The following is a 15,505-nucleotide window of genomic DNA, read 5'->3' on the forward strand; positions in this document are numbered from 1 at the left end:
AATGATTTTGTTAAAAACTATTTGGCCGAGTGGCATCAGAACTTAAAAACGAAAAATTAAATTACAATGATATATCAAAAGATATCTCTATTTATTTGTATTTACACATCAATTTGTAATATACAAATCAAGGTAGGCCTGATCATTCTAAAATCAAACACTTCCACAGCCACCTTTCATAATAAAAGTCTACAAAGAAAAGAAAAAGAAACAAGAAAATAATAATAATAAAGAATTATATAAAACAGCATCAATGGTAATCAAAAAATGCACAGTTCCAGATTCTGAAACAATATCATCCTAGTAATTATTTAGAGAAAAATAAAAATAAAACAATGGGATGTAAAAGGAATTAGAATAATAAAATAAATAACATTTTCTGGATAACATCTCAAATTGCAAACTGTACAGGTCACATCATGTCTACGACACAAAAAGTTCATTGTGGTCTTCTATCATAATCCCGCCTTCTATCGTACTCCGGGCGCCACTCTCTAGTGAACGCTGCTTGTTCGCCAGCCGGATATCCGGAATTTGCATTGTACCCAATACCATAATGCGCAGGTGTATTATACATCCTAGAGTTCAAAGGTACCACTTCCCTGCTCCTTGGGTATCTCCAATCTTCCTTACTGGGTAGCCTGTAAAGACTCCTAACATTGAAATCCCCTCCGAACACTTCGTCATAGTTACCGTTTCTCTGCAGACCTAGGCTGATCACGTTCCCTAGAATAGGAGTTCGGTCTCTGATAATCGAACCGATCCTTCCTGTGATCCGCAGAAGAGAATCTGTCCCTAGCCGGTGGATGCTGTCCCCATCTATCGCCCTCATGAGTTCTATCATTGTTCGGATAGTTGGACCTGGGTCCTTTGGAATTAGCGTCTCTCCATCGGGCGACACGCTCATCTTCCTTATCTTCCTCCCTGGACTTTTTCCGCTCACCTTTGTCCTTCCTCCTAACGAAAGTACAAAGAAATAAATGATTGCATAATATTAACAATTTTCAATATCTTACTTTTTAGATTCTCGATCCACCACGCCATCACGATCAGAATCTTCATGCCGTCTTTTTGTACTATCTTTCTCACGTTCTTTATCCTTCTCTTTGGAAGATCCAGGTTTGTCACTCTGCAATCAAATCGATTAATACAAACAACAACAGGTTAAATTTACTGTATATTACGTCGTTCTTCTTTTCTGTAGATTTTTTGCATGCTCTTTTATATAGCTTATAGAGCTTCTTCGAATCATATTCCGTGAATTTGGAAACAAAATACCACAGATTACTGGAAAAATAAACGGATGAGCAATTGCAAGTATGTTAACATGAACAAACAATACCTTCTCCACTCTTTTACTTTATCTTGATCAGAATACTGGATAAGACAAGTGTTAATCTGTTCGCCTATCTGGAGTAAGCAAAGTCTTGTATGATTCACTTGCTCTGCTTCAGTTAAAGATTCGTCTGGATTGTCCAGTGCTTTGAGAGCCTTTTTGACGGGTCTCATTTTCTCCTTGCACTAAAAATTATAAATTAATAATTTCCAACACATATCAAACACAAAATTTAAACTTACCTCATTGAATATAGAAGGATCTAAATCTCCTAAAACATCAAGTGCACGAGGCTCATTATTCGCAGTAAAATGCATCGGTCCAGCTGTTTTCTTCTCTTTTTCCTTTTTAGGTTTCTTCTTCTCCTTTTCTCCATGCTTATCCTTTTCCTTATTTGATTCTTTGGTTTTTGGCTCGTTCTTATTATTATCTTTTGTTTCTTCTCCATCTTCGTCCTTTTTCTTATTAATTTTCTTTGTAATTGTTACAGTGACTGTTGTTGTTTCTTCGTTGGAGCTTCCTTCTTCATCAACTATTTCCTTAGTTAATGCTTTCGGTTTGCGTTGCCGTTTCGGTTTCGCAACAGAACCCTTCTTAAGATCCTGCTGTTTCTTAAGTACTTTCAAGAGATACTCTGCGCGAGATTGCAAATGCTTTGCTTGTGGTTTCTTATCTTCGTTAGACAATATTTTGTCGCCGATACCAAGCGACGGATCCATTTTTATCTGTTCCCAAGAACCCATACCGTACTGGTATATACCTTGCAATATTTTAGAATCTTCATATGCTCCCCATTCAACATCGAAATGGGCTGGCTTGGTACGCGCTTCTAACTTCCACTTCTTACGTTCCTCCAAACTTGAAGGTAATATGTCATCTAAAGGTTGCAGTTCCTCTTCGCATTGCATCATAGTTTTGGCGTTAACAGAAACGCCACCTAACTTGAATGAGGGTCCTCTGTTGCGTTTCTTACCATCCGTGGATTCATTATTTTCTTTGGTGTGTTCACCCATGTAAGATTTACATCTTTCTTTGAGGACCTCGCCAAGTTTACGTAACTCTGGCAGAGGTTTTTCTTGGAGCTCCGCATCACACGCTACTGCTTCCAAGCGTTTTAACGGAGTGCTAAACTTCTTAAAGCTTTTAACGAATCTTCTTATTTCTGCGTCAGTGAAATTCTTAATTCGTTCTCTGTTGGCAAGAGGTGGGCGACCACGCTTTCGTGGCCTTTCATCATCACTTTCTTCTCCTTCTGCGCTAGACCCTGTTTCGTCAACTTGTTTTCTCTTTTTACCTCTGCCTTCTCCATCACTTTCTGATTGGTTAATTTGTTGCAATGTCTTTCTAGATCTTGGAGGTAGATATAAGTCTTCCATTTCCTTACTCCGTTCATCATCCTCCACTTTCTTCCGTAGTCTTTCTGGTATAATGTCATCCCAATCCTTACTTTCTCCATCTTCCTCTTGAGATACTTCCTCAGATATAGGAGATTGTTCGCTATCTTCTTCAAAAGCCTTAATTTTAGCAACTTTGAATGCTGAAAGCAACTCATCACCAACCATAGTCGGAGCCTCGTCCCTAGTCTCCGCTCTTCTCAAAATTTCGTCAATATCACACTGTAAAGAAAATCATTAATTTTCCGACTAATAAGCAGAAAATTGATATGCTTACCACTGGATCGTCGCTTTCATCTTCTTCATCTTTGAACAATTCCTCAGCGCCAAACTTAAGGATTGCAGTGAGATCTTCTTTATTAAATGGAGTATTATTAGAAGAACCTTTCTTATCCAATACGGTACGGCCAGTAGTGTCCATTCTCTGAATAACTAAATGATCTAATACCATTTTTTGCTTAGCCCTTTCTACGATTTCCTCTTCTACAGACCTAGCTGTCACTAATCTATAAATATTTACTTGATTCTTCTGACCAATTCGATGGGCTCTTGCTTGTGCCTGAAGATCATTCTGAGGATTCCAATCAGAATCAAATATTATTACAGTATCTGCTGTAGCTAAATTTATGCCTAATCCACCAGCTCGTGTGGATAAAAGGAAACAAAAATCTTGAGATCCTTCCGCATTAAAATGGTCCAGGGCTTGACGCCTGAGTTCTCCCTTAATGCTACCATCTAATCTTTGGAATGGAAAATGCCGATATTGCAAATATTCCCCGAGAATATCCAACATTCGCACCATCTGAGAGAATATAAGCACCCTGTGGCCAGTTTCCCTTAATCGTATTAGTAGTTTATCAAGTAGCACTAACTTTCCCGAGCCCTTGAGCATCTGCTGAAGATAATCACTCTGTGTAATGTGATGATCTTGATCCATGGGTTTGGTTAATAGTGCGTGATTGCAACATTTCTTTAACTCTATAACTATATTCAAAAACGTATTTGTTGAGCCTTTGACTCCTTTTCTAAGAGCATTGTAATTTTTAGTGAGGATCCATTTGTAATATTGTTTTTGTATTGGTGTCATTTCAACTCTCAAGATTTGCTCCACCTTCGCTGGAAGCGACTTCTCTACATCTTTCTTAACTCTTCTTAATATGAACGGCTCCAACTGTTTGTGAAGTTTGAAATAACCTTTTGTAGCTGCGTTATCATGCTCCACATCAAAATTCTCCCAATTCTCAAATTTGTCCGGCATGATGAAGTGCAATAGAGCCCACAATTCTTTCAAACTGTTCTGCAGAGGCGTGCCAGTTATGAGTAATCGATGATTAGTGTCAAATTCCATTAGAGCTTTATATAAAAGCGAATCATCATTCTTAAGTCTATGTGCTTCATCGACCAATAAGACAGCCCAACTTAGACTTCCTAAAAATGCTTTATCTTTTAACACGATTTCGTACGTAGTAAGAATCGCGTTAAACTTCAGTCTTTTAGAACCTTCGTAACTCCATTCATACTGTCTAAGCTATATATGGAGAAAAGTGTATTTCATCAGTAAACTAGTTGTAGTGTTTAAATATCGTGTGACTTACTATATTCCTGGAATTTACATCCCCTAAGTATGTGACGAAGTTCATCTCCGGCGCCCACTGGGCAAATTCACGTTGCCAGGAAGTCATTGTCGACAAAGGGACCACACACAAGAAAGGCCCATGTACTTGGTATGTGTTAAATAAATAATATAGAAAACATATTGTCTAGACAAGAGAAGTCAATCCGTTAGAAGCATTTCCTTTCACAAGACTACACTGAAAAACACGATGCTTACCTGAATGGTTTTACCCAATCCCATCTCGTCAGCAAGGATAACAGAGTTTTCCTTCGTCCAGGAATGAATCAGCCAATTCAAGCCATCCATCTGATAATCTCTGAGAACCAAATTCTGCAAAATATAAAACATAGTTGTTTAACTTATAGCAATTGCATAGATCATGTTGCATTGACGTTTGAGCCAATTGCAAATGTCGGAAGCCAGTAGACGGCTTGCAAGTGCTCAGTACAGTTAGTGATGGATAGTTATGTGTTTGTCACTGTGGAATGATGCCAGTCTTATCGGAAATTGATACACCAAGAATATACAACAAACCGTAAGTACCATTTCTGTATTAATCTAACAAAATGTACTCTTGCAAAAAGATAACCTTAATTTCCATATTATTGCAATGACTTAAGCTGTAAGTAAGCTTATGTTTCAGCTGTTATCATTTTTCACAAGTACAGTATAAGTAATATAAGGTAAATAAAAAAAGAACAAATAATAAATTTATTTATTTCAATTCAATTATCTAAGAAACAAACAATTTCATATCGTTTCATATCAGTCTTCAATTTTCATTGTTTAATGATTGTATAGCAATGAACCATTTCATATGTTATATCCACTATAGATAGAAACATTTGAAAATGATTATTTTATATTTAATGTCCCTTATTTCCCTCATTTCATGCTGTAATTATTGTAAGTTCATATAGCTATGACATTGGTATATCCTCCAAGACACTGACAGGTATCATAAGATCGTTTGTTTTAGAATATTTACTGGACGGAATACGTGAATTTGATACTTATCATCAACATTGTATATGTTCAATCCAAGTAGTATTCTTTTCGTTATCCAATTACAATATTTATCGTGAAACATATTAAGTTAAGATCATGGCATTAAATTATCACCGATGAATATTAACCAAAACAATAATATACTTGAGATTATATTTTATCAATATTGAAATAATCATGCAGCAACTATTGGCGTATGTATGTAAATAACCAATTTAGTTAAAATTATTGATCAAAAATCAGAAAATATAACTTTCAGATGAAAATACCGGAAAGCAATTTTAATATATCGGTGACAATCGCAATCCCGACTACCATAATCCCGACATTCAAAATCCCGACAGTGTCTTTTATTATTATAAAGTTCTACAATAACATTTTTATGGTAGTCGGGATTTCGATATAGTCTGGATTGTCGGGATTTTGTTTGTCGGGATTTTGACATAGTCGGGACCTTAATTCAGTCGGGATTTCAAACGTCGTGATTTCAATAGACGGTCTTTCGGTTGTCGGGCTTGCGATATAGACCCGTAAAATATCCATAAAAAAAATTGTCTCTATGTTATAAGTTTACATTACTAAATTTGTTATGTAATCTCTTTTATGATTATAATAGACGCAATGCAGTCAATTTTCAGATTGTGTTAAGTAATCAAATGATTATACTTTTGCGTATATAACGGAGATATTTTATGCTATAGCTAATGAATTATTACTTTTTGTAACTACGATTGAATAACATGCATTAATTATCATATTGGGGATGTCATTAAATTATAAAACAGTCAATGAAGCTACAACACAAGTGCTTTGAGCATATTATACTTGTGTAGGTTAAAAAAAAATGATATAGGTATAGAAATATGTTTACCCCTTCGGTTCCTTTCATGTAATCGGGCTGTTCCTTGATCTCATGGAACTTTGGGCGATGCCTAAGAGCTTTGCAATGTTTACTGGGCGTCCTCTTGGACTCCTCCCTATCCATAAACTCTCTTATTTTCTTTGGCCACTTTTTCTGAATCAGAGCTGAATCCTCCCATGTTGCTTCTGAATAAGGTAAACACTCCCATTTGACGAAGTAGTCTTTACCACTGTCAGGTCTGTTATATTTTGCAATGATCCTTTCAACATTATTGTAACTATTTAACAAACCCTGACCCAACTCAAGTTGACATTCATAATATTCGATATCCTCAGGGGTGGCATATCTACGCCATTGTGAAAGTTCAGTTTCTTTCTTGATAAAATTTTCCAATTTTTTAATTCCTTTGACCTTTTGTTCCTTTAACGAACCCTCGGATTCCCAAGTGTTGTGTATATGAGCCCAGTCTTTCCATTTAATCAAATATTGATGTTCTAAACTGTCCTCATCAAGACCATATATGTCGTTTGAATCACCGTTTTCCTCAACGGCGTATACTGTTGTGATGTTCCCAACAACTAAACAAAAAATAAATGCGAAAAATCAGAATCCAGACCACGCGATCGACCGTTGACATTCAAAAATAAACAAACCTCCTTTCTTTCCAGTTCTTTGCGCTAAAACTCGTTCAATAGTTTCGGATTTGTCTTCGGGAATAGGCTCCGGGTTCTCAACGGCTTCTACTTCCAGTAAATCTTCAGAATCGGTCTTTTCCTCCTCACTAGCTTCTTTGTAACTAACTGTCGCAGCCGTCCTTCTGGTAGCTGTTCTCCGTCTATCATCATCGTCTTCTTCTGATGATTCCTCGCTACTGTATTGAGATCGCGTACTTTTTTTGCTTGCCGCAGCTCTAACATTTTTAGACTTTGCGGGTTGCTTTGAACCTACCCTTTTACTAGGTGGTGGCCTTTCTTGTGTGTCTGACTCGCTATCTGAAGAACTCGCGTCATTGTATCGGAAGTCATCACTGGAAAATGCAAAAATAAAAATAAAAGGAAGAAATAAAAAATAAGCGCTTTTAATTTATTTCAAATTATAAACGTACAATACAAAAAATTACGAAAAACAAAATAATAATAATTTAAATGACTTGATTAATAAGCACCTGTTCTTTTCTGCAACTTTTGCTCTACTACTCCTTCTTGAGCCACTATCACTGTCATCATCATCATCATCTTCCTCCTCTTCCTCATTATTCCCTTGAGAGACTTCCTCTGGTTGCCACTGAAAATCAATGTTTTTGTTTTTTTTTGTATAAATATTGTGAAAACACAATTAAAAAAATATTACTTCATCATTTGTTTTGTCCTGAGAAGCTTCATTTTCATCATTTGCATCATCATTTTTATTGTTATCTGATGAACTGCTAGAACTGGAACTTCCTGAATCACTAATGAAGGAAACAAATAAAAGTTGAAAAGAAAAAAGTAATAAGAAAACATCTTGTTGTTAGGTTTACCTGTCAGATCCAGAATTTGATGATGAGCTTCTGCTTTCATTGTCAGAACCACCCACCTCTACTTCATTATCAGAATTCTCTGAATCTGATCCACTCTATAAATATTTTAAAAAGAAATGAATGCATAAGATTTTAAAAAAATGTATAAAATAATGAAGGAATTTCTAATACTGGTTAAAAAAAAATTTATTGGTGGTGGTTAGTAATTATTTATTAACTGTTGAGGGTAATATTATAAAGGATAGGGTATTTAGATGAATTGCTAATGAATATAATTGATTTTCAGGCAGGCTGAGATGGACTGAAGGACCTGGAGATGAATCTGTGTGGATACCTGTGATCAGGGGTAAATTTCAAAGTATATTTTAGCAAATTCATGAATGGTAATGGGGCGATTTTTGTAGGAAATATACACGAATGTAAAATAGGGACCTGGAGGGAAGGTATAAGGTGGAAAACGGCGGAAAAGGAGCAGAAAGCAGCAAGGAAACCTGTAGGTTCTATTGGGGAGCAAAGTAAAGCTTTAAAGAGCAAACTTTGAGGTAAAATTGCGAAAATGGGTACATCATGAAAATGAAAAATTCCTGCCTTATGGTGTGCAGCAAAGTCTGTAGAATGCGTAGGAATTGAGAAAAACGTGGAACACTGCTTTCTTGGGGTCGAAAGGGCCCCAGAACTGATTGTAAACAATAAAATTTCAACAGAAATTGCTTGGTTCGCCAGAGGTTTCAGAGCCACGCCCTTGGTTTCACAATGAAATGGTGGCTAGAGGGATGAATGGAGAGGTGAAGGACGTGGGGCTGATGGATATTTAGCGAAGAAAACGACGAATTCGAAGAGTTTACTTACCTCAGACATGTTGTGCGATCGTGTTTAGCCCTAACGCGTACAATCTTTACATGCAACGGATTATGTAACTGACTGGTATTGCAGAAGAATCTTCCCTTAAATTAAACATTACTTTGAAATTGTAACGATAATTGAAGAAGTATCGCGGGGGCGATTGTTTGGAAAGGGTCGCGTTCGGTGATCAGCAAGTGCGTTCACGCCATTTTGTAATGGGATGAAAACGTACAGAATCCCGACACAATATTGCCAGAACAATCGAGGATGCCGTAAATTCACTAGATGAAAACCCAATAAATTTCTTCTTCAGCTGCACTATCACAAGATTTTTTTCGGACGACCGTTAGGGGTTATATCACTCTAATATTGATACCATCGTAATCACAAAAAGTATGCCATCTTGACTTTCTTTTCTCAATCGACGGCATAGCCAAATGGTGGCGCACGAGGGGGCCCGAGAGAAAGGGACCGGACGGGTCGTTTAGAGGTGAAGTGGGGATAGTTGTGACGTCAGAGCTGATCCATCCTATGTAAAGGATCCGTAAGATCTAGAATTGCTAGATGACGGTGCGGAACGATTGGCGCCGTCGCACTCCGCAGCATCATGTGTCCGAGGGAGAAGGATACCTCCGCACCGCACTTTGGCCGCGATCGACGCAAACGTAGCCACCTCCGCCGCCACCGTTCGCTTCCGTTTCCGCCGTCCCCAGAAAATCCGGGAGTTTCAAATTACACCGCACTTGTATAACACGCGAAAAATAAAACAACTTAGTTGTATTTGTATGTATAATGATACTCATTATTATATAAACATAATAATAATAGTAATACAATCGGCACAGAGTAATCACAAATATTCCACCAAGAAAAATAAAAATGTTTACCTTAGATAGAGTGAACGAGAGACAGATAAAAATCGCGCAAATTTCATCAGGACATACAAAAATATACACAAATTGCATTACATAAATATTACAACAAATTCAATTTGATACTGTACACACATATCGAATCTTCTCCATTATCACAATAATTATACAAACTTTAAGGATAATTCATTTAAGCTAATTTAAGAAGCGATTTTGTCAACATATTCATTTCATTATTTACTAAGCCATGAAACTGACCTGAAAATCTGTATAATGTTTATTTATATATATATTATAACATTGTTAATAAATAATGAACATATTTAAACAAAAATTGATTTAAAAACGACTTTTGTCATATTCATTTCCTTATTTAATTATACATGAAACTGTATTAAATATTTAGCAGAGTTTTGAAAGAAAATAAAAAAAATGTTTATAAAATTGAGATTTTAGGCGAAAAAAATATTTTCATCCTTCCAACAAGGATTTGTATAAAAAAATTTGAATTGTAAAAATATTAAACAATTTCTTTAGTTATGGTCAATAAACCGGTTGAATATACTAATACATCTTCATTCTTGCCGCAAATTGGTCGCAGATGTATTTGTTTATTTATTTTTTTTTAAATTGTTTATAATTAAAATAAAAACAAAACTTTATTTGTATTAAGCGCAAATATTACGTATTAATTGGTTAATAGTACAAACTACGCGTTACTTGTCAAGTGTCGCGTAGTATTCATGGATAACTCAGTAAATTAAATTTGTTGCCTTGTGAAAATATATCGTACAACATATACTATTGTATAAATTGTCAAGTACATTTATTTATATTGTATCCGAGGCGTTTGTAATAATAGACAAATAAATTAAATGATTTTTTATAAGAACGTTTGATCTGGAAGAGTTCCAGTCTTGAAGACCAATACGCTCGAACGACTTGTCTTGTCAAAGAAAACCGTTGTCTTAGTCGCAAAGCGTTGTTTAGAGCAATCAAAAACAAAAGTAAAATAATAAAAATAAAAGAAAACTGACTTTAATTCATCCTAAGAACAGGGCTCCTCAACACTAGGGCACTTTCAGCTGAAATAATGGGCAACGAGTTTTCGCAGTGGAAGTCGATCAGGTGGCTAATACTATGGAACATTCGATCCTTGGTGCGAACCTGAAAGCACAAGAGAAGACAAGACCGGTAATTCCAGAGGGGTGAGCTTCCACGTGTGTTAAGTTTGATTTACCACTCCTTCGGGATCGATCAGTAACAAGTGTTTTTTCATGTTATCTTGCATCCCTGACAACACATATTGCCCCTTTGTGTTTGGTGATTCGCGCACTAAGAAATCACCATCTTTCAGAAGTCTTTTCTCTGCTTCACCTCTGCTGATTTGTCCATGGTACCAGATCTCATTTACCAAATCGTTTCCTTGCACAGGCATATGATGATGATGATGTGTGAATGGTTCTGTAAAGGATAAAAATACATACAAATTATTTTTTAAATAAAATTAATAATGCTTTTGTTGTCCACCAAATATAATTATAAATAGAGGCAAATTATCATGTATCTCAATTTACAAAAATAGATAAACTGTAATTTAATATGTCTGTATGGTATAAAGCAGACGTGGACAGACTTTTTGCAGCTAAACTTTTTGGTATAATAATTTTTTTTAAATCACAATATAAAATATATATAATATTTGTGTTTTGTGGCTCAACTAGCCACAACAAGACTCTTGAAGAGCCGCTTGCGGCTCGCGAGCCACAGTTTGGCCATCCCTGGTATAAAATATATTTCCTAATTCCAAAAATGTAGCTTTAAAAATATCCATAAATTAAAACATGTCATTACAATTTTTTTTAAATAAAACAAATTTATTTCATAATATATTGTCTTCAAAAATAAATTTGTTTAGCATTAAAAATGAATTAATTTACGTCCAATAAATCAAATATATGTACAAAAAGTATTAAATATAAACTAAAATATTTATTTTGTAATTTTTTATATTATATTTATTGTTTTGATAATAAAAACAAATGATTCGCATTACTAAATTTACATTTTCAATCAAAATGAGTTTATTTACAAAATTTCTTCTAAAAAAAGATAATTGTAAATAGATTAGTTATTTATTTTTATTTTAAATATAGAAATTTTTGATAATTTTAAATAATTTATGAAAATCAGTAATAAATTCATAATTTTAATTAAGTTAAATTAAATATTAAAATGGAACCCCAAAGCGAACGTAACCTAAATTTGCGAAAAAATTCAAATCCAACAATATTTAATTGTCCTATAAAAAACCTAGTTGTTTAATAATTTGGATTAAATAAATATATATTTAGATAACGTGGAAACTTGTTGATGTAATATGATGCGTAGTAAAATCAATAATAATGTTGAGATTGCCGCGTGTTATTGCTGAGATTCAAATTACATTTCCGGTATAAATAAAAAAAAACTATTTATTTTTAGGGATTAATTATTAGAAATATTTGCAGAAATTAGTAAAATATATTAAAAATATATTTGTAAATGGTTATGAATAAAGCAAAATGGCGGAGATGCTAGAAGCCATTTTATTATGCGTCTAATATTAGAAATAATATAATTATACCTGTATAAAAATAAAGTGTTTTACTTAAATTATATGAAAAATTCTTTATTCATATTTCAAAATATTTACATTCCTTTTGCACTTTATAAAGCTATAACCGTCTATTGAAATCCCGACTACCATAATCCCGACAATCAAAATCTCGACTACATCGAAATCCCGACTGCCATAAAAATGTTATTGTAGAAATTTATAATAATAAAAGACACTGTCGGGATTACGATATAGTCGGGATTATGGTAGTCGGGATAAACTGAATGTGCAATAGTTCATTCTTGTTTCAAATTTAAAGTGATTTTAGAAATATGACTGTTACATGAATCCCATAAATTTGTGTAAGATTCTTGAAAATCTATTTTATTAGACTTGTTTTTCTTTTCATCTTGCCCCGAAGGTCAATGTATAATTTTACTTATTCTGCGTTTCGCAACAAGTTTTATTGTTATCGCAGACACATTTAGATAATCTGCACAGTTGCAGCTGTCGTAGACATACGTCGAGAAAACAGATCGGAGGTCGCACAAGCGAAACATAAGAAAATCAATACAGATTAGTTGTTTGTTATGAATCAACGTACAAGATATGATTCCATTTGTTAATCGAAAATCTTTGCGTGTGTTAAATAAGCATATTAATAGTAGTGGTTAATTTAAATGAAATTATTATTCGCTTACGCATATCGAAAACGTCGCGTTCTCTGGACGATGTTATACAATCGTTGACATAATCGTGCCTAGTGTCTTGCAGTGGTTCTGAATTAAGATCAATAAGATTTGGACTTTGTACTAGAGGCAGTGTGTTTAAGGGAGGAACGACGGTTGGGAGTGGTGGGACAGGTGGAGGACCGCAATCCGGCGGCACCTTGCCTGGGAGATCGTTGTAGTAATCTTTGTCGGCATCACCACCGCTGGAAGTAGCGGTATGACTAAGGGAGAGGGCCGGCTTCATATACTGCTTGTACCTCAACTCAAAGGCTTGACCTATAGTTGATATGACATCCTTGGCCAAGCCTCCACCACATTCTAGCACATAGCAAGCTCTCCAATCATTTGTGTCTTTAGCTATATAAGCAACAAAATCTAGAGTGTCCTGAAAATAATAAATAAATCATAATAAATCTACTGTTGATCTGCACACAGCATATCGAAAGGTTTACCAAGTCCCCTCCAGATGCAAAAGATATCCGAGGCATGTCATGACAAGCTATCACTGAACCAGTTTCAAGGCTTGTTAATGTTAAATTGGTGCTGGATATATTCAAATTAACATTTGTGCCTGCAGAAAGCATTTTTGGTTTCTCGGCAATCGCTGTTAACACCTTTTTATCAATCCTCTGCTTCTTATCTGCAGTTTTCAAGCCAGCAGTCTCACAAACACGACTTATGCAAACCCTATAAAGCCAAATTTATTAAAAGCAATTACATACTATGATATATCTTACTTGGCAACATTCGATCTAGTCTGGAAATCTAATACTCTCATTGACACAACCACCTCCAAACAACCAATGTACTAAAAATGATTACAAAAGTTAAATGATGATTATTATTATTTTTTTGGTGTTAATTGTATGGCTTACTCTGACAGCATATGAAGCTCCCTGCCTGGAGATCACCTTGTCTGAATGGATCCATCCACTTAGAGGTTTGCTGATGAAGCCAGACATGTTTCCTTTTACTTGCTGACACAACTATGAATCATATAGTCTGTGATTCTCCCCTTTCTAATGGAATGTCTAATCGTTATACGCCCGTATATATTGGTATACAGAGGATATAAAGATCATTAACAATATGTTTGTGATATAATACAGGAAATATGACTTCCTTCTACCATAATTCAGCAGACCCTCGTCAGGTTCGCACTAATTAAAACGTATGATGTCGACTATCGATCGCCCTCCTCTAGCATCTTATCAATGAAATATAAATATTATAAAACACATAAATATCAAATTCCCACTGAACCCTGCATCATCAAAAGCTCGTTGGACAACTGTCAGAATAGCGCCATCTTAATCGAAGTAGTTACATCTTATAGGCCAGTGATTCTCAAAGAATTGTTAAGAAAATCCTATTCACTTTTTTTCCAATTTCTACAGCTCGTAGCAGGCATACATATTTGAAACTTTTAGTTTACTGTGCTAAAAAATATTTCTTTCGCTTTCGTTTGCTATAAAATAATTGAGTTTTGGTCAATTAATAAGAAAGTTATTAAGCTTTAATGAGTTGGCGGTTTTTGAGATTCAAAAAAATCTGTGGTAATGATCAAGAAAAAGTCTGCAACCACAAATACATATGCCTATTATGAACTATTTCTTGCAAATTCCGACAGATGTTGCTGCTTGTAATAATAAAAATGCATATAACTCGAAAAATAATTAGCATTAAAGCAATGGTGTCCTCATAATTGATTAACAAACTTTGGTATTTCACAAATGATAGGCTATGCCAATAGGGTATTCAGCTTTCATATGAGTAGTCAATGATGTAATTATCTTAAGGGGTTGTGGAGAAATTCAGGAATAACTGCAAAAAATCGAAAAAAAACGTCTTTTCTCTGTAACGTAACGAACATTACGTAACTTTAGTTACACAAATAGTTGCGCAACGCTTATATGCATGTGATTATGCAATAAAATCAAAAAAAGTTCATTAGTTTTCGAGTTATTAACAAAAAAACAGCTCATAGCAAGCGACTCGGCTATAGTACGAAGATGCCAGTAGGCTTGTTGGACAGGTAAGACATTCAGCTTTCATACGAGTGGTCTATTATATAATTATCTTGAGTTGTCGAGAAATACAGATCATTATCCAAGCCGTTGTTTTCCTATTTGTTTTTCAAAATGTGTATGTTTGGTTGCAGACTGTTTCCTGAATATTCCGAAAGATGTCTATACTTCAGTAAATTAAATCGCATAAAACTCGAAAAGTAATGAGCATTTAAATTATTATATTGAAGTAATAACATAAGATTCATTCAAGCACTATTCCTATATGTTTGTTTATTAAAATTAGAACGTTTCTAAGGAAGTGGATTTTGTGCAGCGCCAAAATGCTTGAACTACAACCTTTGTTATATTACTAACAGATGGCGCCAGCTGTCACAAAAAATGGAAAATATATTACGCGCCTAAAGTACAGGCAACCAAACATACATATACAATTTGCTGAACAATTAGGAAAACAACGACTTAGATAATGGCCTTTATTTTCGTAAACTTTAGCTCCCAGAAGAATTTTATAAATGGATGTTGATCTTGAATATAGACGGATTAAAATGAGTATAAATGTTAATTTGTAGCTGAAATGGTGTCCTCGTAATTGATTAACAAACTTTGGTATTTCACAAATGAGTTGGGGAAATAGCGTCTTCGAAAATGGCCTGAATTTTCGTATACACCATCTCTCAGAAGATTTTTGGACATTAA

At 34.8% G+C, this 15,505-nt stretch overlaps 2 protein-coding genes across 3 annotated transcripts; both read right to left on the minus strand.

Annotated features, from left to right (window-relative positions):
* Window positions 1–56: 56 nt before the first annotated feature.
* On the minus strand, window positions 57–9,696 carry LOC108561399 (chromodomain-helicase-DNA-binding protein 1). 2 transcript variants are annotated; one of them, XM_017919323.1, is made up of 15 exons: window positions 8,584–9,696; window positions 7,735–7,829; window positions 7,566–7,665; window positions 7,381–7,499; window positions 6,869–7,242; window positions 6,225–6,793; window positions 4,562–4,675; window positions 4,326–4,490; window positions 3,008–4,258; window positions 1,579–2,952; window positions 1,343–1,521; window positions 1,185–1,287; window positions 1,017–1,129; window positions 709–957; window positions 57–641 (listed from the first exon to the last, which is right to left on the minus strand). In XM_017919323.1, the coding sequence occupies exons 1-15, from the start codon at window positions 8,590–8,592 to the stop codon at window positions 440–442; spliced, it is 5,016 nt and encodes a 1,671-aa protein (XP_017774812.1). In that variant the 5' UTR covers window positions 8,593–9,696; the 3' UTR covers window positions 57–439. The 2 variants fall into 2 exon arrangements, with proteins under 2 accessions (XP_017774812.1, XP_017774805.1); XM_017919316.1 differs by having other exon boundaries at window positions 694–957; window positions 8,584–9,695.
* Window positions 9,697–9,925: 229 nt separating this feature from the next.
* Window positions 9,926–14,077, minus strand: LOC108561427 (SHC-transforming protein 4). Its single transcript, XM_017919363.1, has 6 exons — window positions 13,655–14,077; window positions 13,517–13,587; window positions 13,232–13,466; window positions 12,750–13,164; window positions 10,690–10,913; window positions 9,926–10,616 (listed from the first exon to the last, which is right to left on the minus strand). The coding sequence occupies exons 1-6, from the start codon at window positions 13,739–13,741 to the stop codon at window positions 10,488–10,490; spliced, it is 1,161 nt and encodes a 386-aa protein (XP_017774852.1). The 5' UTR covers window positions 13,742–14,077; the 3' UTR covers window positions 9,926–10,487.
* Between the last annotated feature and the right edge of the window lie 1,428 nt (window positions 14,078–15,505).

Source organism: Nicrophorus vespilloides, unplaced genomic scaffold (assembly GCF_001412225.1).
Source record: "Nicrophorus vespilloides isolate i.1.1-1 unplaced genomic scaffold, Nicve_v1.0, whole genome shotgun sequence".
Classification (NCBI taxonomy): domain Eukaryota; kingdom Metazoa; phylum Arthropoda; class Insecta; order Coleoptera; family Silphidae; genus Nicrophorus; species Nicrophorus vespilloides.

Excerpts from the sequence above, each read along its gene's own strand:
- LOC108561399 (XM_017919316.1), bottom strand. Across the intron at positions 7,666-7,734 it reads TCAAATTCTGGATCTGACAG|TGATTCAGGAAGTTCCAGTT; the intron begins GTAAACCTAACA and ends TTCCTTCATTAG. Across the intron at positions 7,500-7,565 it reads AGGACAAAACAAATGATGAA|TGGCAACCAGAGGAAGTCTC; the intron begins GTAATATTTTTT and ends ATTGATTTTCAG.
- LOC108561427 (XM_017919363.1), bottom strand. The coding sequence starts at position 13,741 with ATGTCTGGCTTCATCAGCAAACCTCTAAGTGGATGGATCCATTCAGAC. Across the intron at positions 13,165-13,231 it reads TTGCATCTGGAGGGGACTTG|GACACTCTAGATTTTGTTGC; the intron begins GTAAACCTTTCG and ends TATTATTTTCAG. Across the intron at positions 10,617-10,689 it reads TGATCGATCCCGAAGGAGTG|GTTCGCACCAAGGATCGAAT; the intron begins GTAAATCAAACT and ends TTGTGCTTTCAG.